The sequence below is a fragment of the Ruditapes philippinarum genome, unplaced genomic scaffold (genome assembly GCF_026571515.1).
Source record: "Ruditapes philippinarum isolate M1 unplaced genomic scaffold, ASM2657151v2 ctg2375_1_1_1_1, whole genome shotgun sequence".
NCBI classification, from domain to species: domain Eukaryota; kingdom Metazoa; phylum Mollusca; class Bivalvia; order Venerida; family Veneridae; genus Ruditapes; species Ruditapes philippinarum.
In genome coordinates this window covers 101,337-128,168 of record NW_026858963.1, presented here as the reverse complement: position 1 = coordinate 128,168, position 26,832 = coordinate 101,337, and the positions used below count along the sequence as shown (strand labels likewise).

The 26,832-nt window shown below is 33.6% G+C and overlaps 1 protein-coding gene and 1 long non-coding RNA gene across 2 annotated transcripts; both read left to right on the top strand.

Annotated features, from left to right (window-relative positions):
* The first annotated feature begins 8,905 nt into the window (after positions 1 to 8,905).
* Positions 8,906 to 10,818, top strand: LOC132754802 (uncharacterized). The gene is made up of 3 exons (XR_009629130.1): positions 8,906 to 9,076; positions 9,795 to 9,873; positions 10,607 to 10,818. It is a non-coding gene; the product is annotated as an uncharacterized LOC132754802 (long non-coding RNA).
* A 607-nt stretch (positions 10,819 to 11,425) lies between these two features.
* Positions 11,426 to 26,165, top strand: LOC132754799 (low-density lipoprotein receptor-related protein 1B-like). Its single transcript, XM_060745509.1, has 7 exons — positions 11,426 to 11,674; positions 14,437 to 14,583; positions 16,750 to 16,923; positions 20,915 to 21,019; positions 21,587 to 21,703; positions 22,761 to 22,934; positions 26,098 to 26,165. The coding sequence occupies exons 1-7, from the start codon at positions 11,449 to 11,451 to the stop codon at positions 26,163 to 26,165; spliced, it is 1,011 nt and encodes a 336-aa protein (XP_060601492.1). The 5' UTR covers positions 11,426 to 11,448.
* Positions 26,166 to 26,832: the final 667 nt, after the last annotated feature.

Below are 26,832 nucleotides of genomic sequence, written 5' to 3'. Positions count from 1 at the left end.
TTATATCTATGGGCACACACCTTGACTGACATTAATTATAAAATAAATATCAAATATAACAACTGACTTAGTTGGCATAATGCGTGAAAACTGTCAGTGTAATGTATGGTAAATGACTTTAAAAAGTTTTAAAGCGACGAAACGGCAAATTAATGTATTGGGTAACCTTTGAACACATTTTGAAAGTTATAGAGCAGTGAAAGTGATAATGTTGAGGTTATATTACTGAAACACATGCACTCAGTTTCATGTTAATTATCACCGTATTAGTTTTTTTTTCTACTTTTCTACAAATATATAAGGAACACCTTTGCATAAAGTCAATAATGTATATATTTGAAGTTTACAATGAAATTCAAATCTAATGGAAATTAAGTTTTTCAAAAAAAATCACAAAGTACAAAAAGGTAAGGTGACCTTGCAAATATCAAATGCTTACAAATTTGATTGTGTATTGATTTTTTTATTTAATTGTTAACTTATTGCGCTCAAGATACAGTTATTTCTAATTTGAATTTCGTTCTAAACAGTTCATTATGCGAGTGTAATAGTGTGTAATTGTTGTAATATATTGTCATAAAGACTAAATGGCATAAATATTCCCTTCAAGAAACCGCAGCTTGTATTTCAATCGATTCACTTAGTCATTCAAAAAGAACGAAAAGACGAAATGAAATTTGCACTGAGCCAACCATGATCCTAACAACTCTTTCGGCTTTAAATCTTTGTCAAGATTGCGAAGAAGAGTTCACAATCCAAGCCGGTGAACATCAAAGCATTGACATTACCTTCATATATTGGGACACAATTTGTCCATATCATTCTTGTAAGTATATTCCAATACTACCAACTTCAGATAATATTATAGTTTTATTATATCAATAATAAATTCGAGCTTTATTTTATGGACTCTTTGTGTAATGTAATTGTACTGTTTACTAAAATGATGACCACCTGAAAATCATACATGTCGGATATTTATTTTACATATTTCACTGAAATGAGCGAAAACCTCTTGTTATACAATTTTAATAAAAGATGTTAATTTCTTAGTTACGAGCCTTCTAGTTGACAGTGTAGATTCAATGAGCAGAGTGACTGAAGTACAAAACTGGTTACAAATAAAAAATTCTGGAAACAAAGTGATCCCTCGGAAGCATTAATCACAACAAAATAGCATAAGAATTGCAGACTCGGTGTGATTGAGTTAGTACATGAGGGACAATGTATAAGTGCAACATCCCTCACGCCCCCTAGCACCGGCTTGAGCGGTACTCAATTTTCAACACTTTATAGTGTTGGCATCAACAAGGCCAAAAACCAACCTCATTTGTCCTGCTCGACTCATAGTGACTGTTATACCAATACTGAGGAAATAATGTTGATCTACGCTTGTAATACAAATGAGACCTTGTCAAGTGAATTTCTACATCTGGACATTTCGACAGATGACAATAAGTGTGGGCTCAATTTATATTTCAACAAATATGTGTGTGTGTGTGTGTGTGTGTGTGTGTGTGTGTGTGTGTGTTGCTTCCTTTTTATACTTAAATCTTATTCATTTCCTACTTTCAAGACGGTTCAAATGAGGTCACTCAATGAGTTTATGAAAATCTTTTGCTATGTTCTAGTCTTATCTATCCTTCTTCTCTTTTGTTAAAAGTTAATTAAATTTAATTTTTTAACTTAGCCTATACAAGTGTCAAAGGTAAATATTATTCCTCTGATCTAGGTCTGAGACTTGAAATTTAAGCGTAGTGGAAAAATCGTCTGTCACATATTCAGACACTACCATGCTCCATAGTTCGACTGGATTTTTTTGACGGAGCACTAAGTGACAATTCGACAAATCTTTCAAGTGATTTGCATCCTGAAGTTTATAATATGATTGTTATCTTAACTGGGCAAAACAGAATTAAGACACTGTAAAAGTGAAGATCTATCGATAGCTTAACATAATAGTTACGGTTTTACTGATTTTGTAACGATGCATTTCTGTTAGAAGGCAACGCAAATCATGTTCTTGCTTTAACACCACTAGCGTAAGTTGCATACAAGAGTTCCACAATCTAAATGTTTTCTCAAAAACCCGTATAACAACAAACTGTATAAAGCTGTGTCTTGGGTATGGCTTTAGCACGGAGTATGATGTCAGAAATACAGCACGACATTGAAACTTTACCAAATGTCGACTTCCATGCTGGCACGACGTTGGGCAGGATATAAAAGGACATTAAAACTTTGCCAACACGCTTGTGACACGACATTTTGCTGGCCATAAATATAACATTTCATTACCGAATGTTGTGCTGGCAGGGGTTTCGGTAAAATTTCAATTTTATCCTGTATGTCCAGCGGAAGGTCTTGCCTGCAGCAAAATTCGATGTCCTCCTTATAGTCCTGCCGAATGTCGTTTCAGCAGAATTTTCGGTCAAATTCCTATGTCCTGCTGAGTTTCCTGCTAATTATCGTGCCAGCATGGAATTCGATAGGATTTAATGTTCTCGCTTCAAATGTGTTTCCATCTCCAAACCCAATTCGATTATGTTTCCATCTTATGATCACCTTGAGTTATATCTATGTATTCTGATCATTTCCAATTGTGTCTCTGTCTCCATACCAATTTCAATTGTGTTTCCTTCAACAGACCACCTGGAATTAAGTTTCAGTTTCCAGTCTACCTTCACTTGTGTTTGTGTCGACTGACCACCTTTAATTGTATTGTTTATCCGTCTCCAGACCAACTTGTCTTTTGGCACTCTGTCCCCTAACCACATTCAACCAAACTCCTTCAACTGTTACTTGATTTTCATACCACCTTCACTTGTGGCTCCGTCTACTGACAACCTTAAATTATGCTTTCGTTTCTAGACCACATTTAGTTGTGGTTCCTTTTACTGACAACGTTCAATAGTGCTTTCGTGTCCAGGCCACCTTCAGTTGTGCTTCCGTTGCCAGACCATCTTCAATTGTGTCCCCGTCACCAGACCGATTCCTATTGTGTTCTCTGTCCCCCGACCACCTTTTATCGTTTCCTGTTTACATACTTCCTTGAATTGTGTTTCTGTTTCGTTTCTGTTTCCAGACGACATTGAGACATTGAACAGTGTGCCCGTCTCCTTACACTTACATGAGTGTTACCGTTTTCATACCAACTTCAATTGTGTTTCGGTCGCAATACCCTTTCAAATAAGTTTCTATTTCTATATTACCCTAAGTTGTATCTCTGTCTTCTGACAGATTCGGTTCCAGACCATCTTCAATTCTACTTCTGTTTCCAGACCACCATTAATTGTGTTTCCGACACCAAACCAACTTCAATTGTGTTTCCGTTCACTGACTAATCTTCAATTGTTTTTGATTTTACAGATTTTTTTTGAATTTCGGTTCCTCTCCAGACCACCTTCAATTGTATTTCCATCTCCAGACGACATTAAACAGTGAGTTTCAGTCTCTTGAACATCCCAATAATTGTTTCCGTTTCCAGACCACCTTCAATATTGTTTGTGTCTCAAGGCGAACTTGAATTATGTTACCGTGTTTCTCCACATTACGTTCAATTGTGTCTTGCTAGCCTTTAATAGACTCTTCGTCTCCTGACTAACTCGATTTATGTTTCCATTTCCAGATCACCTTCAAAAGGGTTTTTGTCTCCAGACCACTTTTTTCTTGTCTCTGTCTCTTGACGACCTTTAATTTCGTCTCCGTTTACTGACCATCTTCAGTTGTGATAACAACACTAGACCAACTTTAGTTATGCTTCCGTTTCCAGACCAACTTCAATTATGTTTTTATCTCTAGACGACATTTAATTGTTTTTCTCTAAATCTCTTGACAACTTGTGTTTCCGTTTCCAGACAAACTTGACCTTTGTTTTCGTCTGCAGTCAACCTTCACCTGTTTTTTTCCGTTCTAGACCATCTTCATTTGTTTCTCTTTCTCCAGAATACCACCTTAAATTGTGTTTCTGTTGTTATACCACCTTCATTTGTGTTTCTATTTCTAGACCACCTTCATGTGTGATTCCGTCTCCAAACCACCGTCAATTGTCTTTTCGTCTCCGTTTCCACACAAGATTCAATTGTGTTTACTGTCAATTGTTGTCTACTAAGCAACTTGAATTGTGTTTATCTTTCTAGACAACTTCCAAGTGAATTCCATATACAGGCCTCATTCAATTATGATTCCGTCTCCAGACTGTATTCAATTGTTCTTTTGTCCCAAGACCACCTTTAAATGTGTTTCCGTCTTCATAAGACCACCGTTAATTGTTTCGTTTTCTTTTGTCTCCAGACCAATGTCAAATCTGTATACGTTTCCTGACCATCTTTATTCGTTTCTCCCTCTCCTCAAGACCGCATTGAGTTGTGTCTCTGACTCCTGACGACATTGAAAAGTGTATCCGTCTCCTGACCATCTCAATTAGTGTTTCATTTTTCAGACCACCTTCAATTGTGTTTCCATCTCAAGATAACATTATTTTTGTCTCGGTCTCATGGCAACCTTGAATTTTGTCTCCGTCCTCGGACCATCTTCATTTGTGATTATATTTCTAGACCACCTTGAATTGTTCCTCCGTCACCAGACCACTTTCAATTGTGTTTCCGTCTCCATACCACCTTCATTTGTATTTCTGTCTCCACACCACATTGCATTCTGTTTCAAGGCAACCTTGAATTGTGTTCTGTCTTCTGACCACCTTTAATTGCGTTTACGTTTCCAACCCACCTTCAAATGTGTTTCCATCTGCAGACCACTTTCAGTAATGACTCCGTTCCAAGACCTCCTTCATTGTGTCTCCGTCTCCAGTCAACATTCAATCTTTTATCCGTAGGCAGACAAATTTCAAGTGTGATTCCGTCTATAAACCAACTTCAATTTTATTTATATTTCAAGACCATCTTTAAAAAGATTGTGTGTACCACTTGTTGCAACCTTAAATTGTGTCTCCAGACAACTGAAATAAAATGAAAAAGATGTTATGCTCAGAAGGACTGATTGTTACAAGAAACTGGGCCGCCTTTCAAGCCACCACACTCTTTTCTCGAGTTCACTAGCACACTTTCTTCGTCGTCCTTTTCGTGCCACTTTCCTTGGCTTTAGTGCGGTCACCGGCTGCTTACTTCATGCAGACTAAATTGTACCCCAATTATATGTAAACGCTTAGTGTAGAAAGTATGCAAACTTAAAATTTTACACTTAGCAGTGGATCTTCAGTCGTCTACCGTTGATTTTCCAAGGTGCAAAATACAAGCTGATTAGTCAAATTGACACGGATCATTACTTTTATTGGATAAAGCCATTTCTAATTTACTATACCTTAAAGTTTTAAAATATGATAAACAAGATCAACAAGGAAAGGCGGCGTTCAAAGAACGCAACCCCCATATGACCCAGCAACAAAAACCAATGGCAAGGAGCCCAGGCGGACCCCCAAAAAAACAGGACAGGGCAAAGACAGAGCACGGACGGGTTAATCATAAATGATAAATAATTTGTAACTGATTAGGAATTCGAAGAAAATAATAATAGGCCCACAAAGGGGAAGGGGACAAGAGACAGGGGGAAGGGGGGGGGTTTAATCAAAGAAATAAAAACTAGAGCCAATGGGGAAGATACTTACCGTAGACGAGAAAACAACAAGGGACACAAGCAAAAGTGTAACCAAAACAGTATGAAACAACATAGACATACATCTGAGGAACACAGTGGGGCGCCGCCTTGGAACGGTCAGCAGCATAATAATGACTGCTGGGGAGTTTTAACCGGTTAATGGTGTACCAAACCTCGCTCTTAGCCCCACCATGTTCCTATAAACGAGACAGTGTAAATAAAATTAATCCCCGCCAAGTGAAATTCTAACAGTTGTCATGGTTACAAAAGGTTAAATAAGTAAAACACTAAAAGGATCATGTAGAAACATATAAAAGTAAACCTACAAGGGCCCGACGAAGCAAGGCAGAAGACGAACATTAAGACAATTCAGTCCCAAAAGGCTTGACGAACTATCCATCATAGAGTCTCCCACTTGGTCCGTCAGATGCAATCAAAAGAGGAAAGCGTAGTGTCCAACTGTAAAAGGGTTGAACACTAAACATGCAGTATGTCTTAAAATAGTAGGGTCATAACCTCTTTTAATAAAACGTTTAATGATTTTAGTAAAAGCAGCAGAAAAATTACCATGACCCAAAATCTTACGAAGTTTGTAAATCACATCGCCATAAAAGCCAGACTGGCTAATCCCTTGTCGCAGAAGTGTTTTTCGATTGTAAAATTTAGTAAAATATTTCCGTAATTAATGATAGCGGTAGCCCTGTTTTAGAAGCTTGCTGTTAATAAAAATATTCCGCTCGTTGAAATCCTTTACGTTGCTACAAGCTCTAGCGAATCTAATTAACTGAGAAACATAAACCCCGTAAGATGTTGCATGGGGTACGTCTCCATCTAAATGTTGATAATTAACTATACAAAAGTTAAACCATCGACAAATAGCGTTAACTCTTTTTGTTTTATTATTAATATCTTAGCATGTTCTTTCTCAAGGATAATGATAGAGAGTCATACTTATTACACTTCAAGGGCCCAATGTATTAGAAATGCTACATACAACTTAAATCATATCTACATTTCATAAAATATAACAAATATTTTTGTTTTGCATTTATGTAAAGAAAAATGATTTCGAATACGTTAAATTTATTCATCATATTAAGTGGTGGACTTACACACTTACTGACCCTTTGGTAAACACACACCATTTGTACAAGTGAAAAGTAGTCAAAAAGGTCATTTTAGTTTTCAATTGATATATAGAATTTTTACAGGTGAAGTATTATCTTTTTCTTGTTTCCATAAAATTTAAGAATATATCTGTACATTTGCTGATAACTTTCACTATAAAAATGTGCCAAATCGATGCAATTTGTATCAGAAATGCTCTGTAGCAAATATCCTACACTTGGCTTTAATTTGTGCCCGAAACTTTACCACAGTATTCATTTCAAAAAGTAAACCGAAATATCCTTACATATATACTAAGGACTGAGATACCATTTCTATATATATGTATAATATTTTGAGGAATATTTTTTCTTGTAGTTTTGTTATATGATGTCCTCTAATAACACAAAAAAATAGATTTTAACACATTCATTTTCAAATTCATCAGATGATGGAAGACAAGAAAAAACAACAAAAAGAAAAACAAAATTTCATCGAATATTTTAATGGAAAAAAGGCAATCCTTAGATATAACAGAATAAAATAAAATCGTCTGCTATTGTTATATTATCCAGCTAGATATATACATTTCACCTACTTCATTCCTTATTTCAAGTTAACTAATCGTATTTAAGTACATGATATTACGTTTAAATATCACTAAAATTTATCTTTATGATTTTTGTATGACCCCAAAGTGCCGTTGTAACACTCTTTTGGGTCAAAAATTCAAATCAAAGTGCATAACGTACTTTGGATCCAAAATTACGTTACATAATTTGGGGTCGGATCCGAAGCCCGAAGTATGTTGGACCCAGAAGTACGGTTTACAATGCCATGTATGTATGTCTTGCCTTAGAATGACCAGCCCTTGCCCACTAATGTAAATTCAGCCAAGTTTGTTTACCCGTGCAGCTTTACCACGCACTTACTGTTGGCTGACTTAAAGGCCCATTATGTATAAGAAATGCTTTCATATCTATTTCTCAAACACATTTTATTTTTGCTTTCTTGTTATAGTTCCCGAAAAGTTACTTATTCGCAGTCTAAATGGAAATCGTTTGCCTCTTTTACCCTTTGCAATTACTAAATTAAATCTATTAATTAACATATTTATTTATAACTTTTAGCAATACCATCATCATATGTATTGTTACGTAAATTAAATATTTAAACAAAGATTTTAGCACTTGATCTATTTCATGTCTTGTGTAAACTTGTTCTTCTTTTATTATCAAATGCTTTTGTTTATTTATAACTATAGTAACCAGAGACAAACCGTACATGACGTTAAATTTCCAAGGTCAAAGTTCACGAAATATTAAGTTTTCAGAATTGTCTTACTTTTCTAAGTGTAATTGGGTTCTAAAGGATAAACGACTGTTTACTCTTTTAATACACGGAAAACAGACAGAACACTACTATATATCACAATAAATGAACTTCATGCTGAAAAAAAGGAAGATTTTTCAATAAAGTAAGCGCCGTATTTTTCATTTGAATGCTTGCACAATATGTTTGCCATTTAAAGCACTAGTCATTCTTTTCAAATATTGGGAAAATGTCTGAGAATTTGTCCCGTGTTAAAAATCATGTTTTATTACGTCCTGACAGATAAACTTATACCAGAACTCATCATCAAGGATGTTGATGGTGTGTTAGAAACATATAATTGTCGTCAACCAGAGAAATACAAATCAAAAGGGTCTAAGATTCATATTCAGATTCTGGATATACACAATAAAAGAATGAAAACGAAACCTCCAGTTAAAGGATATAGGTTACATTATAAAATGTCGAATCATTCTCTTCAAAGATATACTACATATACTACTTCTGTTCGTAGAAGGTATTTTCAAGGTATGCTAATTAAATCAAATATACTTATATAAAGAGGGTATTTTATTTGTACAAAGCAGAGTTGAAATCTAAAAAATTATGAAAAAATGATTAAACCATTCATTTAGAACTGCCTCACTTATCGTTCTTATAGTGAAATCTTCAAATGTCGTTATAAAATCGTTTAACAGTGCCATTTGAATAGTAATGAGGAAACAAACTATTCTTAGATATCGCATAACAGTTCTAAAACAATGAGTTATTTTAAATGGAACATGTTTTTTGTTTTCTCAAATTTAAGCTTGTTCAAGGATTTTCCGAAAATGCTACAAGGTATTCTTTAAAAATAAGCAAATATCCTGGAATGATGCAAATACTCAATGCCGTAAGCACAGGCGTCATCTTGTGAATATTGCAACAAGAAAAGAAATGAATTACGTCCAATACTTACTTCGAAGATTGTTGTATATGCAAAAAAAAGACGCTGGTGAACGAAAAATTCATGGAGCACACATTGGTAACTGCTTACCTTAAACGTGCACTTATGCGCATAATTATCTATTTCTTTTCCTTTCAACTTGCTGTGCGTGCACGCGCGTGTGCCTGTGCGCGTGTTCATTCGCGTGAGTGTTATCCTTTAAAAAATGTATTTTTAATATCGACTATAATGTTATTATATACACAAATTTTGCAGTGCTCTTTCAATGTCCTGCTGTTTTAAAATACGTTCTGTCAGCACTTGTGGACAGTGACATATAAATTACTGTTTTAATTTTCATAACACATTTACCTTTGTTGAATTACAAACAAAATATGAATTTGTTGAACGTAAAAGTACATTTTTTTCTCAATATTTAAGTGAAATAACATCAGGATGTTAATCAGAATCAGAATCGTTATCTTCACTTAACCCTATGTGTACGAGTACATGTGCTACAACATAAATAAACAACTTTTATAAATAATGTTGATTTTAGTGTTAAATAGTTTGAAATATTTAAATACCTTACACTTCTTATTGTATGTGAATTACGTAAAATATAAAAATGTCATAGACTCGAAAAATCAATAAAATCTTACCCCCGAACCTTACCAGTAAAGCCTCTCATCTTACTTAATTTTCGCAATCAAGTCAGCAATATACTTTCAAAATAGATTAAAAACTTCGTTTAGGGGCTTTAGATAAGATATATTACAGTTTTACATCTGTATAATACTGCTTTGCCTTTTTTCAGGTTTAAGGCGTGTAAAGGACACACAAATGAGAATGAATTTCATATGGATAAATAACAATAACGTAACTTTCAGTGATTGGTAAGGTAATTTTTTGTCATAGTTTTATGTATCCAATACTTAATTATTTTCAGCTGTTTATATGCAATAGAATTTAATTACAAACAGTTTTAGCGACTTCATTTATTGACTTGTTATGTAATACTGGTTGCCGATATACAAGAAATATCAAAACATGTATTAAGTGATTATTGTCCAATGTTTAATTTGTTTTAGAAATCATCTCGTTACCATTTTTCTTTCTGAGTTGTCTTATTATACTTTGTCCTAGGTGGAGGACAATTTTATTTTTCAGTGTTAAACAGTAAAGCGTTATGATTAATTTGCAATCAATAGATTATCATAATAATAAAAAGAATTTTGTCTTTTAAAGATAAAGCAGATGATGCAATTTTAGCCATTCCTACTAATATAGAGGATTAATAATTTGTTATTGAACACTTAATTATGTTTTCTTTTCAATAATGTAATATCACATTTTGTTATAACCTTTACTCCACTTTTTTGCCTATATAAATTATAAAGCAATACAGATGGTGGAAGGAACATGTGCTTAAAAATATTTAATAATATATTTTTTCCAGAAGTAAAAGCTACCTATTTCAACTATTTGAAATCATACTGAAATTTATTTTGGTACTGTAAAACATTTTACGAATTTTTGATTACTACGCGCATTATTTATTTCAGTATTATATCATATTTCCCATTATTTGATTTACAAAATTATATATTTAAAGCATTTTCATGACAGGAAAACAAGGCAACCTTCAACTGGGGATTGTACTCGTACCACATTCGAATATTTTAACACCGACGAGCATTGGGAAACAGAAGATTGTTATAATAGTTTGGTACATTTTTACATCTGTGAAAAAAAGTTTAAAGAGGACAAAACTAAACGTATGTGTCATATATTTCTTTCAATTTCATTCATCGTTTATAGGGATACCAAATAATTACTGTATTATTTACAATTCGAAAGAATAAAATGTTTACAACGTTTTAATTATTGCAAACAAGTTGTCCGTCTTGCAAGACTGTTTTAGAATCATTACTGATTATTCTTACATATCCTAATGCTGTTTCCGTTAGTTTCTTCTCATGCTTGCATAGGGCGCAAAATGAGTCGCGTGCAATACAATGACGTGCTTAGGATGACGCAATTTCGCCGTCATGAATGACGTTGCAAGTCCATGTACTCTGCTGTTAGAAAAATGTTATTGTGTATTGACATAAATTTCCTTGGAATCTTGTTTTTTTTTAAATATGATGGTATATGGTAGAAAATACGAGAAAAAGACCTGACATATGTTTGCGGTTCGTATCGGAATAATTCGTCCTTTTGGAAACCTTCCATGGATTGGTCCCCTCAATACGGATATTTCGATCAAACCGAATCATTTGTCTTGGTATAAAACTTAAAATACACATTTCAACTAAGCCAAAATTAGGATTTACATTGATTTAATACTTTTTAAAAATAACATCTTTCCTGAACGCTTGACAAATAACATTTTGTTTTAATAATCAAAATATTTTTTTGAGAATTTGATATGCTTTCCAGGTGATTTCAAGGGGGGAGATGTGTGTAAAATGTTTGTTGAGAAAGATCGTTTCACATCACCGTACTCCGGAAAAACTTGTCAGAATTGGTTTCATCTAACTGACAGTGCCAAAAGTGATTTTGACAACAACTTTTCCGCTTTAAATGGCACTTTAGAAAATTCAACTTTGTGTAAGGATCCCTCTGCCGAAGGTGTTTTATGGTGCTATGTTAGTAACTATGACAAATCAATGCGGGATCTGTGCTTTTTGCATCGTAAGTAATATAAATACATGCCTTATTATGTGTTCCAAAATTGTTTCCTCAATTTTTTGGGAGAGATATTGTTTTACCTTCGCCGTCTGTCTGTCTGTAATGTGGCTATTTTCTTTTGTGTGACAAAAAAAAAACAAAAAAAAAAAACAATAGAGAAAACAATTGAGTAGCCACATTATGATTGTCCTGTTAGAACGTTCCTCAGTCTGTCTGTCCGTCTGTCCACATAAGGTGTGTCCGGCTTTCACAGGTCAAACAACTGTTAGGATTTCAGTGAAACTTGATATTCCTGAGTAATCAGTACCATCTCTAGTTGTGCACTTCACGCGCACATTCCGCTTCGCTACACAAAATGGCCACCAGAGCTAAACATAGAAACACTTTTGTCCATCTTTCACAGGTCAAACTTCAAACCAAAATATGCAGGAGTGGTCAGTACTATCCCTAGTTGTACACACCACCGGCACATTCTGCTTCGCTGCCCAAAATGGCCACCAGAGCTAAAAAAAAATATTGTCCAGCTTTCATAGGTCAAACTACCTGTGAGATTTCAACCAAACTTTACAGGAGAGATCGATCAGTACCATGCCTAGTTGTGCACATTACCAGCACGTTTTGCTTCACTGCACAAAAAGGTCGTCAGAGCTAAAAATAGAACAGATCTTGACCGTCGTTTACAGGTCAAACTACAAGTGGGATTTCAACCAAAATTTACGGGAGTGATCAATATCGTACCTAGTTGGGCACATGGCCGGAACGTTTTGCTTTGCTGCGAAAAATGGCCACCAGAGCTAAAAATAGAACAATCCAGCAAACTACTGGTGGGATGTCAACCAAACTCTGCATGAGTAATTGGTACTACCCCTAGTTGTGAACACCACCTGCACGTTCCGCCTCGCTGCACAAAATGGCCACCAGAGCTAAAAACAAAGATCTTGTTCTGCTTTCACTGGTCAAACTACTGGTGGAATTTCAACCAAACTTTACAACCAAACTTTACAAGAGTGATCAGTACCATCTTTCAGCTACTGGTGAAACTCCTCATGAGTTATCATTACCATCCCTAATTATGCATATTGCAGGCATGTTCTGCTTCGCTCCACAAATTGACTGCCAAAGCTTAAAATAAAAAGAAATATTTCTGGTTATCGTAGTCAGAGCTAACAATAGAGAAATCATTTCCGGTTATCATATATCAAACTGCTGGTGTGATTTCCACCATAATTCACTAGAGTTCAGTATCACCCTAGTTGTGCATATCACGGCATGTTCCGCTTGCTGCACAGAATGGCCGTCACAACTATGAATTGAAAAATCTTGTCCAGCTTTAACAGGTCAACCTACTGGTGGGATTTCAATGAAACATTACAGGAATAATCATTACCATGCCCTGTTGTGCATGTCGCAAGAATATTCTGCTTCGTTGCACAAATTTGCTGCCAGAGCTAAAAAAGAAAAATCCTGAAGACATTTCACAACAACATTATCGTAAGGGAAATCTAACGATAAATCTCCTTTTCAAAAAATAATCTTAAGCAAACCTTAGTGCCAAATCTATCGTAACTTTAAAATTGGTGTTCCCTGTTCGTCAGTGTGATATTTGTTCTCTTATGAGTAAAATGTCAGGTATCTTTTATTTAAACAGAACAAAAACAAAGAAAAAATGGACAAATATATATTAATAAGCAAACAATATGTTATAAATAACACAAGTTAAGTTAAAAAAAAATCAACATATTAATATTTCTGACGTTATGACTTGATGAAGTCATGGTGGAGAGGGTCATGAATAGTTCATATGTAAACTCCATAGAATTATTCTTGATAACTAATGTTTTGTACAATTTGGTGGGTTCGATTTTATTGCCAGTATGTACTAGCGGCACCTTTATATTTATTAATACCTTAGCAATAACGTAACGGACTTTGTGTCTGAATCACTTAGATACTTACAATTATTTCAATCAAGATAGATATCAGTTTGAATAAGTTGTTTCCTCTTATTGTAACTTTATTGTGTTCAATACATATTTCAAGCTATTATTACTTAATTTTGAACCGGAAACAAATATAGAGCATGCACATCAATATCAAATGACCAATGATGTTTTTGTTGTAAGATTTATCATAAGTGAATTTTTTATCTTAAGATAAAATTGAACTAGCGTTTGGCTTTGTGAAAATTACTTAAGATATAACTTTCGATTATCGTTAGTCAAAATCTTAAGATAAATCGTAGGATATTTTGTGAAAAGATCTGCTGTTCGGCTATCTCAGGTCAAACTGCTAGCGGGATTGCCACGAAAATTCACAGGATACATAGTTTGAGAGACATAATTATGTTTTTGTTGCATAAACCCTTCTATTTTTTTTGTAATATTAGTCTGACAAAAACAATTATAATACAATTAGATTTATTATGCCTTGAATATACTTTTATTTCATATCGAAGTAGATATTGTTCTGTTTGGTACCTATGACACAATACCATTTTACTTTTTCTTCTTATGTAAGAACTGTTTGATTAACCGTCATTTTCAGGAAATATTAATAAGCTTTAACGAAATGTTAATTATAAGCAAATTGAGACACGTGTCAAGAAAATAAATATGTCAATTTAGACACTACAGAATACGAGTTTTGCATTTATCAACAATGTCGAAAAAACATTTACAGCCCTGTTTAGTTTTGTTTTATTGTCCAAAACGATTGAAATGCATAAAAAATGTGAAGATATATTATATTTTTCATTTACCTTTTAGTTAAAGGTAACCTATCTATGCCTGAAAAGAGGGTATCAGAGGCAAAATGCTCCGATGGATCTTCAATACCTAAAATTAATTGGTGTGATAGGACCTTTGACTGCATAGACTTTTCGGATGAATTGTCATGTCAGAACAGAGTTAAAGGTTTGCACATCGTTTTTCATTATCTATAATATGATACTGTTGTTCTTAAGTTAAGTTTCTACGGTGTAATTGAAAAGTTTGCAACTTACTTTTAATCGGTAAGAAATTTCGCGCCGCACCCCCACTTATAAGCGTGTTTTCGCTCCATACCCCATATTTTATTTCTTTTTTAATTTCGCTCCGTGCATACCCGCGCGGCGAAGTTTTATTTATTTAAGGTATTAGCACCCTAATGCATAACCTCCGCGTTGAAGAGTATTCAAATAGGCTAGAACTACTGTTAACTACATTGAAAATGAGGGCCATGGGTTCAATCCCCAGATGGGTCAACTTTTTTTTTCTTTCTTTTTTTCTTTTAACATTATTTATGTATCTCTCATGTCCCATTTGGAAAGAAAAAAGTGTTTAATTTTGATTTTTTAATTTATATAGGTATTTATTGGCTAAATTATGCTAAATCTAGTAATAAATATGATACCTGATATTTTCAAAGTGTAATATAATCAAAACTAGACGGTAAAAGTATTTCATATTTTACAAGATCAACCAATATACTTTTTGAAAAATTTAGGAAAACTTTGAAAACAGGCACTCATTTGGGTAAATTTTAAGAACTTTTTAATTTAGGCTCCCAAATTAGAAAAATGGTCAGACACGTGGTAAAAATGGGTGGGGAGGGTAACATTTTTATACAGATTTCATAAATTTTATGTAGAAACCATAATTTTGCTTATGTGGATTGTTAGCTGAATGGTACTTTTTGTTTCTTACCAAAAATTAATAGGAAAATATTTTTTCATTAGAAAGTTATTGCAGATTATTTAAAGGTTCCTCATTTCTAAAAAAGGGCCCTCATAACATCCTAGCTTGAGTTCAGAAAAGTGGCCATAACTTGATTTCCGTACGGTAAACTTTGTTTAAATTTTGCATACGGGTGTACTTTAAGGTATACATCTGACCTATGATGTCAATTTTTCAATTCCTTATAGTGCCCATTAGGGTCCTAATACCTTAACTTCGTCCTGCGTCCAACTAATAAGCCCTGTCCCCGCCATTTCAGCTAGTTAATTATTTAGATTTATCTTTGCGGGGTCGCGGGACGAATTTGTATTTATCTAACTTTGCCTGCATTCACACTCATTAGTGTGTCCTTGCATGCGACCCGCAATTTTTAACTTGTTATTTCTCGATTTTTCGCTTGGCGGGGTCGCGGGGCGAAACAGACAAATGGCAAATCAGCCACCATAATACCAACAACTTGTGTCACCAATTTTATTGTGTACAACTTTTTCACAATGGAGCTAGACTACAAGTATATTCATGAACATGTTAATAACAAAATCGATAATACACAAAAACACAATAAATCTGTGCAGTGTTTTACAGTGCACCGATTTGTTTTGTTAAAAAATGTGTCCAGATTTGTTTTTCTTTTGTGATACACAAGAACTAAAACAATTTGTACAAAAAAAAGCAAAAAAATTTGTTGATAAATCTAAAAAAAAATCGATTATTAGCAAGTTTTGAAACCTGGGTTAGATTGGATCATCACTAGCTTTTTCGTTTACAATATACTTATTATAAACATTATGATAAACATTATTTAGGCTATTTATACAGTTTTTTCTATCAATTGATTGTTCACATAATATTATATAAATCCAACTCCTATTACAAAAGCTTTTAAAATTATTTGATAAACAAGTAAAGAGAAATGCATATGATTCATTGTACCCCAAAAGCTCAATTGAGCACAAAGTGCTCAGGGCATGTGAATGCATTGTGTTCATTGTACATGGTTAGTCACAATTTCTTTAAACTTCATTTCCACCTTAACCAGTTGGTAAACCATCCGTAGGCGACTCTGTTCAAAATTTGTGTAAATTGTTTCAAGCCTGTTTCAGAAGTAAAACAGTGAAACTAGAGCTAAAATACTTATTCTTTAATAGACCTTTTCTCTAAAACGCAACTCAAATGCTTCCCTTACTAACAAATTACTTCCGAAGCTTCTAGTGGCATTCCAACTTCAGTACCAAAAATTATTTTTTAACAAAAAGGATTCATTCATAAAGAGCCGGTTAAGTCAGGTGAAGAGCCAATTAAGTCAGGTGAGCGATATTTTGGCCATCATGAGTCGTTAAATGCTTCAAATAATTTTTATTTAAGTTCATGATCTCGATATGATTGGCAAGGCAATGATGCAATTTACTTTACCCAAACGACTCAAACCAGAGGCATACTTCACCTGTGAACATAGCAAAGAGTGGATATCTACATTAGCTAAATGTGATAACGTCATAGATTGTCTTGATGCTTCAGACGAAGTTACTTGTTTTAACGGTAATATTTATATTTTATACCCCCGAAACGAAGTTTGGGCGTATATAGGAGTGACTCGGTGGTCGGTCGGTCCAGCAGTCCGTTGCATTTTCCTTGTCCGGAGAATTTCTTGAAGAATAAAAATGGTTGGAATTCAATACAATTTCAAACAATGGTCAAGCACATTGAGAGGAAGTGCAGTGCACAAGAACCATTACTGCATATTCACTAATCACAGAGTTATTGCCCTTTGTTGCTTTTCCTTGTCCGAAGCATAACTTAAAAACTATTTGTTGGAATTCAAAACAGCTTCACACAATGGCCAAGCACAATAAGGGAAAATGCAGTGCACACAAACCATTACTCTATCTATAGTAATTGCAGAGTAATCGCAATTTGTTACTTTTCCATTGCTTTCTTTTGTCCGGACCATAATTTGAGGACTAATGGTTAGAATTCAATATAACTTGATACAATGGTCAAGCACATTGAGAGGAAGTGCAGTGCACAACAACCATAACTCTATCTTGACTCATTACATAGTCATTGCCCTTTGTTACTTTTCCTTGTCCGGAGCACAACTTGAAAATTACTGTTGGAATTCAAAACAAATTCACACAATGGTTATACACAATATGAGAAAATGCAGTGAACAAAACATAACTCTGTCTAAAGTTATTACAGAGTAATTGCTTTTTAAGCCCCTACAGAGTGGGAGCATATATCGTTTCACTTGTCCGTCCGACTGTCCGTCCGTCCGTACGTCTGTCCGTCCGTACGTCCCGAAATGTTGTGAACGCAACTCCCCTTAAACAGGAAGGAAGGTTTTGCTTTAACCTCCAGGGATGAACAACCTTAATGTGTAGATGGTAGTAAAGGAAGGAATTTTTGCTGCGACCAAATTTAACAGAATTATGGCCCTTTATTGATTTTTTCACTATGTACCATATAGAAATTTTGTGAATGTAACTCCTCTTAAACCGGATGGCAGATTTTGCTTAATTTTCCAGGGATAAACAACCTTACTGCTTAGATGAAAGTAAAGGAAGGAATTTTTGCTGCGACCAAATTTAACAGAATTATGGCCCTTTGTTGATTGTTTTCACTATATACCATATAAATGTTGTATAAACTTGAAAACTACTAGCTGGAATTCAATACAACTGTATACAATTGTCAAGCATATTAGGTGAAGTGCAGTGCACAAGAACCATAACACCGTTTTGACAAATTACAGAGTTATTGCCCTTTGATACTTTTCCTTGTTCAGAGCATAACTTGAAAAGTACTGGTTGGAATTCAAAGTAACTTCATACAATGGTCAAGCACATTAAGAGGCAGTGCGGTGCATAAGAACCATAAATCTGTCCAGAGTTATTATAGAGTTATTGTCCTTTTTGACTTTTTCATTGCTATGTTCTTGTGCAGAGCATAATTTGAAAAATACTAGTTGTAATTCAATACAATTTTATACAATGGTCAAGTATATTTGGATTTTTTTTGGTTATTGGTTAGTTCACATACATGCATAAAAACACACAGACAGACCCATTCACATGCATTGTCATTAAGCTAAATCAAGTGTCTAAGCATTGACTTGGTATCTCAGCTTTGTTTGGAATACGAACTAATAATGAATTTTATCATGCAACTGCTTTGGTTACTGAGGATAATACTTTATTTTTTTTTATATCAAGTAAGTAACCTGACATCAAAAATAACCTCGCCTATTCAACGGACTTGTTTCAATCGCTGATATTGTCATTCATATCAGCCTTTGAATTTTACAATAATTTCATATCATTCCCAGACAAGTCTCAAATCGAAAAGTGACATTTATAATTTTAATTTCGTTTTCAATAACGAACAAATGTGAAAGCGACAAGTATAGCACAAATTCAATGATGTGACGTCCTAATTCATTCGCAGATGACATCGTCCATGCCCACATCATATTATAAACATGACAAGCATGCTCATGTTAACTGTGTTACACCAGATTGTTATTAAAAAGTGAGAGAATGTTTTCGTTCAGAAAATAAGCTGCATGTTTGTGTAGTTTTTGTTTTATTGCTATGTTGGCTGATTAAAGCCATGTCGTGTTTTCGCTTCTGAAAATGCAAAAAAAATTCGAATGGACGACAAAGTTGACTTGTCGTCTCTTCGTGTTTTCGCTTTTTCGGGGTTTAAAGGAAAAGAGAGAAAATACGATCAAAACCTATCGTCTATTTGCATTATATATGTCGCATATTTGCAGTTTCATATTGTTGTATTTAGACTTTTTCGCATCGTTGTGTTTTTGCTTTTTGGCATTGTTGTATTTTTACATTTTCGTAAATCGGCCTGTAGCAATTATATTATTTATGATTAACATATCATCCACAAGTACATTCTAATAATTCAATTACATTTTATGAAATAAACAAAGAGAAAAATGCATCAATGCGAAAATGTAACAATGCGATGAAGCTAAACCACGACAGATGGAATGCGAATATATGACAGATTTTGTGTGTCGTATTTTCGCTCTTCTTCTGTCGTATCTTCGCTTTTCTGCCTAGAAAAATCAAAATAAGCGAAAATACAAGTGTCCAACTTTGTCGTCTTTTTGTTTTTGCATTTTGCATTTGAGGTAAAAAGGCGAAAATGCGACATGACGTAAAGCAGCCACCATAGATTGCCGATTAAACTTTGATTGAAACTAACATTATTGTAAACTTTAAATTTGACATGTCGAAGGAAATAGTGAAGGAAAGTTTATGTGATTGATTGACAAGTGATATTTTTGGATCGATTTTTAAAGGTAAGAAAAGTTTAAGTCAAATTTAAAAATGGCCGCCATTTACAAATTCTAGGGACGTTTTGTTCAAAGGAATAATTCTTGACAACAAAGTCCTCCGCCCCTTGAACTTAGAATTTGTAATTGGTAGCCATTTTTTCTTTCGACTCAAGATTATGTCCTTTGATAATAGATGCAACATAATGCAACATAATTAAATAAAATACAATTCTTACCTTTAAACATCGATCCAAAAATATGTCCCTAATACTAATAATAATTATTCACGTTAACTTTATTTTCCGGAATTGCCAGTGAACCGAAATTGCCATACGAACTGTACCGTAGTTTTTTTTTCCAAAAAATGTTACCATATTTTCAGTTTCAATCAAAGAAAATTCAAATCGGCAATCAAACACAAGCTACACAAACATTTGTCTTATTTTCTGAACGAAACTCTTTGCTCACTTATATAATAATTATCAGGCGGAACAAAGTAAACATAAATTTACAAGTTCTTCAAGAAAAACCTAGACAGCATGTTTGTAATGTTTGTTATATGACGTAGACATCGAAAATGTCATTTTCAAAATAAATTTTGACGTCACTTTATTAAGTTGGTGTTTAACTATTCGATATCTTATGTGTTCGTAATTGAAAACGAACTAATTTGTCTTTTGAAGTCTTATCTGTGATACGCAGGCTTCATAACCTCTGATCCCCTTTCCAAATTCCATTTTATTTAGTTCCGCCCATTGTTTTCTCGTTTAGGGCACACGCTTTTTATTACTTGGGGACCATACGCCGCTTTTAATGGAATGGCACGGAAGTGTCACATTGAAGTTTCCATGATAACCGCCGTATGAACACATCTGCGTATATTTCTAAATTCAAAATTTTACCATTTCATGTTTTAATGTTGAATTCTGCTTAAGCCGGCTAGGGGGCGTGGACGGTAACTTGCACTTTCCAGTACCGTCCATGAACAGGCTTAATCAAACCGAGCCTGCAACATTTTCAATTCTGCCGTGTTGGGCTTTCTTTAGGAATTCTGTATTTATCTATTTAATGATAACATGACATATTGATTCAGACTTGAAAGAGTATGGGATAAAATTGTAGAAACTCGAAAGCTGATTAAAATGAAAATATAAGCTGTTGAAGAGAAGTCATTTAAAAGAGGCAGGGCTTATTTCTATCAGTTTATCGGGCAATTATGGTAATATTTATTAGGATGTGATGACAATGAATTCTCTTGTGATGGTGGACATTGTATAAAATTTAGTCAAGTCTGCGATTTTATATCCGACTGTGCGGATGGTACAGACGAAAAATGTGGTAAGTAGTAAAATTAGAAGTATGAAAATTAATAATTCAATAGATTGCTCGATTTTTTTTCTAGGTGACAGGTCTTTAAGATTATATTTTACTTTTCTAATACACTGTAGCTGGCCTATAACGAATTTCTAGGGAAACGTCATAAGAAATTCGTATGGACATAATGTATATTGTTAAGGTAGTTGTTTATTTTGTTAACATAAATTTTCTATATAAGCATCATGCAAACTTACATAAAAAATAACTAAACAAAAGTGCCGATAAGGCTTATCTTGGTGATACATTGAAAACTTATATATCCTACAGAGATATATCATCAATTATACCTACATTAAACAACGGTTAAATTACTAAATAACAGCCTAATTTTATCATTACCAAACATATTCAAATTATAATCAAAACATTTACTATACGAAAATAACATTGTGAAATATTAGTTCATAAAGGATTAAAACACATTTTTTGTGAAACGTACTTACATGTCAAGTTCATAATTCAAAGCTTGATTTGTATCTTGCATGTTTAACTTTTCCTGCAGATCGATTGTTTTACAAACATTTGCAGATTTCCAAAAGTGTGATGAAAATGAATTTCGTTGTTCTAATAAACAGTGCATTCCATCAGATAAACGATGTAATTCTCAACCTGACTGTTTAGATAAAAGCGACGAAGAAAAATGTGGTTTGTATTCAATATTATATTACTATACAATTCAAAATTAAGATAAGTAAATATGTCTTACTTAAATGAAAGAACGTATGAACTATGTATGGAAATCTGCGTTCGTTACTACAAATAAAGGTGGTCTTTTCTTGAATAATGCCAGATATGTAATGCATTTTATTTTTATTGTTTGTCCACTTATTATGTGCACGACTTAAAACATAACATATGAATAGTTTGCTTCAAGTCAACACAGGTTTATTTCATATACATAAAAATACCATGTAGTAATTACCAATATTTTCAAATATCAAATTCGGCATAGTATATCTTTAAGAAAATTCATTTTATAATGTATATCACTTACAAATCAAGACGAATGATTAGGAACGACCTACCTAACTTGACATTAATTAATTAAAACTGATTAACAAATATCATCAGTCATAAAGTTTTTAAAATATTGCGCGTAGAAAATCGCATTAAACATCATCTTTAGGAAGTGGAAAATATTAACAAACACATAATTTTGATAGATAATTCCTGCAAATCACAAGTATGTTAATCACTACATATGCACTGGTTTCTTGTCAAAACAGGTAAGAAATGTTTAAAAAATATGATCCGTAGACGTCAAAAAAGACGAGAACGATGGGGTTTTTGTCGTTCCGGCACTGTATAGATCGAATGGCAACTTTTAAGCTTCACTTGTTGAGGAAGTGCCATGCAGTGCATTAATTTAGAGACGAACGGGCACCAGAGTAGAGCCATTTATATTCGGTAATCGAAATTCGGTTATCTGACTGAAAAGCTTCCACAAAAGAAAGAATCCAAAGTGCCTGTTTCGGTGAATCGAACCAACAGCGTTGAGGTACACAAATCGATGTTGTAAATCTTAATTTTGAAGAAGCAGGAATCATCATGTTACACTTACTTATATTTTGTTTCATACATTGAAACTCTTCATTTACATATTATTTAGGAAATGAAAAAAGATGTACTACGAGTATTACAAAAAGAAGTTGAATTTAATTGTAATCAAGGTTCATAAACATATCTTTTCTTTAAATTAAAGAGTCCTGCACAAATTCATTTTTGTGTTCTGGTGATTACAAATGTATTCCTCTTCGTCTGACGTGTGATCGCTACCCTGACTGTACACACAGCAGTGATGAATTAACTTGCCGTCTGAAAATTCTAACATCAGCTGATATGAGAGATGAATATCTTTCTCTGACAGGTTGGAAAGGTGAGCAAAATTCTTATATCAAGTTATTGTGTACTCAAAATTTTTCTTTTCTTTCTTTTTTTTTTGTTTTTGAGAAAATGGTCAGAACATTGATGACAAAAGCATAAGTAAACTTCACGCGCTCATAGAAACTTTTAAAGTGGAATTTGAGAACTTCATCCATTTTCTACATAAATGTCAATTCTTTTAATGCATTTAATCTATATCTAATAGATGAAGCTTATAGATGAATTTTATGATCAAAAATAACCTTTTTTTAAATTGTTACGAGCCAGGCGTAACGAGAAAGAAAAGCCAGCAACAAACTTGTAACAATAACAAATTTATTACAGAAAAAATAATAAAGAAAATCAAAATAACAAATTATGTTTACAAATACCTGAAGTCCAAATTAAAATGTAAATTACAAATGTCTAGTCTGATCCTGGAATGATCCTTTTTGAATAGCACAGTTAAATCCAAATTAAATCCAAGAACACTTTAGAATAAATTCCCACAATAAAATCCACAAGAATAATTTATTTTAAAATCCAAGCTCCAATAATTCACTTAATATCCAAGTTGAAAAATACTCCAAATATATTGATGTCTTAAAAGGTAACTGATGACTTAAAGATCACTGATGACTTTAAAAGGTAATACGAAAGAAAAATGTCTTCTATATATATTAAGCTAAGAAGTTTCTAGAATAGTCTTCCATTTACTACAGTTATCATAATCTAGCAACTTCAACAATAAAAATCATTCCAGAAGTTTCTCTCTAAATATAATGCATGAGTTTTCTACAGCAGTTAAGAAAGTTCTAGTACATACATGTAGTTTATGTTCTAAAAATAGAACAATGATAATATTGGAAATACCAACTGGTCAGATATAAACTTTATACATGTAATATGTTGCATACATAACACTTCCCCTCTTCAAGAAAAAGAAATATGAATGAAATGAATATTTCTTTTACATAAATCCAAACAATATGACTTGCGAATAATAGGAGAAATGTTAAACAATTTTATACATACAATCATATATATGTGTATTATAAACAATTACAAACAACAATATAAAAATAAACAATCATAAGATGTAGATGTTAAATGTAAATACTGAAAATATCAGTTTTAGACACGAGAAAGTGCATCAGGGATCAAATTATCTTTCCCTTTAATGTGTCTAATGTCAAGACTATATTCTTGCAAAAACAAACTCCACCTCAACAACCTTTGATTTTTGTTTTTAAGTTTATGCAAGAAAGTGAGGGGATTGTGATCACTAAAGACAACAACAGGCAACTTTGAAGAAGTTAGATAAACTTCAAAATGCTGAATAGCAAGAATAAGAGCAAGGCACTCTTTCTCTATAGTAGAGTAATTTTTCTGATGTTCATTAAACTTTTTAGAAAAGTAACAAACAGGATGGTCAACACCATTGTTGTCTTCTTGGATCAATACACTTCCAGCACCTATGTCACTAGCATCTACAGCTAACTTAAAGTTTTTATTAAAATCTGGTGCCAAGAGAACTGGTGCACTCTTAAGTATGGCTTTAAGGCTGTCAAATGCTATTTGACACTTGTCATTCCAAATGAATTTGTTTCTTTTCTTCAGCAAATTTGTCAATGGTTCTGCAATAACCGAAAAGTTATTACAAAATTTACGATAATACCCTGCCATGCCAAGAAATCGCATCAGTTGTCTTTTACAAGTAGGCACAGGAAATTCAGAGATAGCTTTGACCTTAGCTTCTATTGGTTTAACTTTACCCTGTCCCACTACATGTCCCAAAAATGTTAAAATTGCATGACAAAATTCACTTTTTGCAAGATTAACTGTCAATTTAGCATCACTAAGCCGGTCGAAGAATGCTCTTATAGTTTTGAGATGTTCCTCCCATTCATCAGAGTAGATGATTGCGTCATCAATGTATGCGTCACATCCGTGTAGACCAGATATTACCATGTTTATTAGCCTCTGAAAAGTTGCTGGTGAGTTTTTCATACCAAATGGCATAACTTTATATTGATACAAGCCGTCTGGTGTTACAAAGGCTGATATTTCTTTAGCTCTATCAGTAAGTGGAACTTGCCAGAATCCTTTTAGAAGATCAAACTTTGTTACATACTTTGCTTTTCCAATTTTGTCAATACAGTCATCAATTCTTGGTATAGGAAATGAATCAGTTTTTGTTACAGAGTTCACTTTACGATAATCTGTACACATTCTATATGTTCCATTTGATTTCGGTACAAGAATACATGGAGAGCTGTAATTGCTTTGACTTGGTTCAATAAAGTCATTATCCAATAAATACTGAACTTCTTGTCTTAGGTCCTTTTGTTTTACAGGATTTGTTCTATATGGATGCTGTTTTATTGGTTCAGAGTTTTCAAGAATGACGTCATGATGTATTTTATCAGTCCGTGTGAGAATGTCAGGAAATAAGTGTTCATATTCATAAATAAGCTGTTTCAGTTCATCTCGTTTCGACGGTTCTAAGTGAGCAAGTTTTTCATCCAGATTTTTCAGAATATCAGAGTTTTCAAGCTTTGCTGAACCAGGATCAGACTTTTCAAAATTTTCAAACCTATAAGATTCAATTGAACATTGATTTTGTGGAACAGAGTTTACAAAAGATATAGGTTTACTAATTTTGCTATCTCTGTCAAAATATTCTTTTAACATATTTATATGACACTTTTGCTTTTGCTTTCGCCTCCCAGGAGTATTAATAATATAATTAAGGTCACTGACTTTCTTCTCAATAGTATAAGGACCAAAGTTTCTTGCCTGTAATGGTTTTCCAGGTATAGGTAAAAGAGCAAGTACTCTATCACCAGGGTTAAAACATCTTTCCTGAGCATTTTCATCATACCTTTATTTCATTTTACTTTGTGTTGATTTTAAATTGAGCCTAGCTAACTCACATGCATTAGTCAACCTATTTCGAAATACTGAAGCAAATTTAAAGATATGTCATCTTCAGACAGAAATTTCTCTTTTAGAAGTTTTAAGGGTCCTCTGACAGTGTGACCAAATACTAATTCAAAAGGGCTGAAGCCAAGAGATTCCTGAACAGATTCTCTTACAGCAAATAACAATAAATGGATGCCTTCATCCCAGTCTTTTTCAGTGTCAAAACAATATGACCTTATCATATTTTTCAGAGTCTGGTGAAATCTCTCTAATGTACCTTGACTTTCAGGGTGGTAGGCTGAAGACCTGTATTGAGTAATTCCTAACTCGTGCATGACCTGCTGGAAAATACCAGACATAAAGTTTGACCCTTGATCAGACTGTACTGATTTAGGTAAACCAACAAAAGTGAAAAATTTCACAAGAGCCTTGACAATAGTTTTGGCTTTAATATTTCTTAAAGGAATAGCTTCAGGGAAGCGCGTAGAAGCACACATAATAGTTAATAAGTACTGAGAACCTGATTTAGTTTTTGGTAATGGACCTACACAGTCAATGATAACTCTACTAAAAGGTTCATCAAATGCAGGAATAGGCTGTAAATGAGCTTTAGGTATTGTCTGATTAGGTTTTCCAACCATCTGACAAGTATGACAAGATTTACAGTACCTAGATACATCTGCTTTAAGGCCAGGCCAATAAAAATGACTGTGAATTTTATGGTAGGTTTTATTAACACCTAAATGACATGCCATGGGTGTTTCATGAGCCAAGCTTAATATTTCCTGGCGATATGATTTAGGGACCACAATTTGGTGATTTACAGTCCACTCCTCTTCAGCATGGACATCAGGCGGTCGCCATTTTCTCATTAAAATACCATTCTTTTCATAATAACAAACAGGGACTTGTAAAGCTTCATCTTCACTTAAAGCCTTTTGATAAAGGACTGAAATCTCAGGATCATTTTGTTGTTTCTGGATAAG

What these genes read in the sequence shown, in the direction of transcription:
- LOC132754799 (XM_060745509.1), top strand. Translation starts at nt 11,449, where the DNA reads ATGTTTGTTGAGAAAGATCGTTTCACATCACCGTACTCCGGAAAAACT. An exon ending in GGATCTGTGCTTTTTGCATC is followed by an intron (nt 11,675 to 14,436) that starts GTAAGTAATATA and finishes TTTACCTTTTAG; the next exon opens with TTAAAGGTAACCTATCTATG. An exon ending in AAGCGACGAAGAAAAATGTG is followed by an intron (nt 21,704 to 22,760) that starts GTTTGTATTCAA and finishes TTTAAATTAAAG; the next exon opens with AGTCCTGCACAAATTCATTT.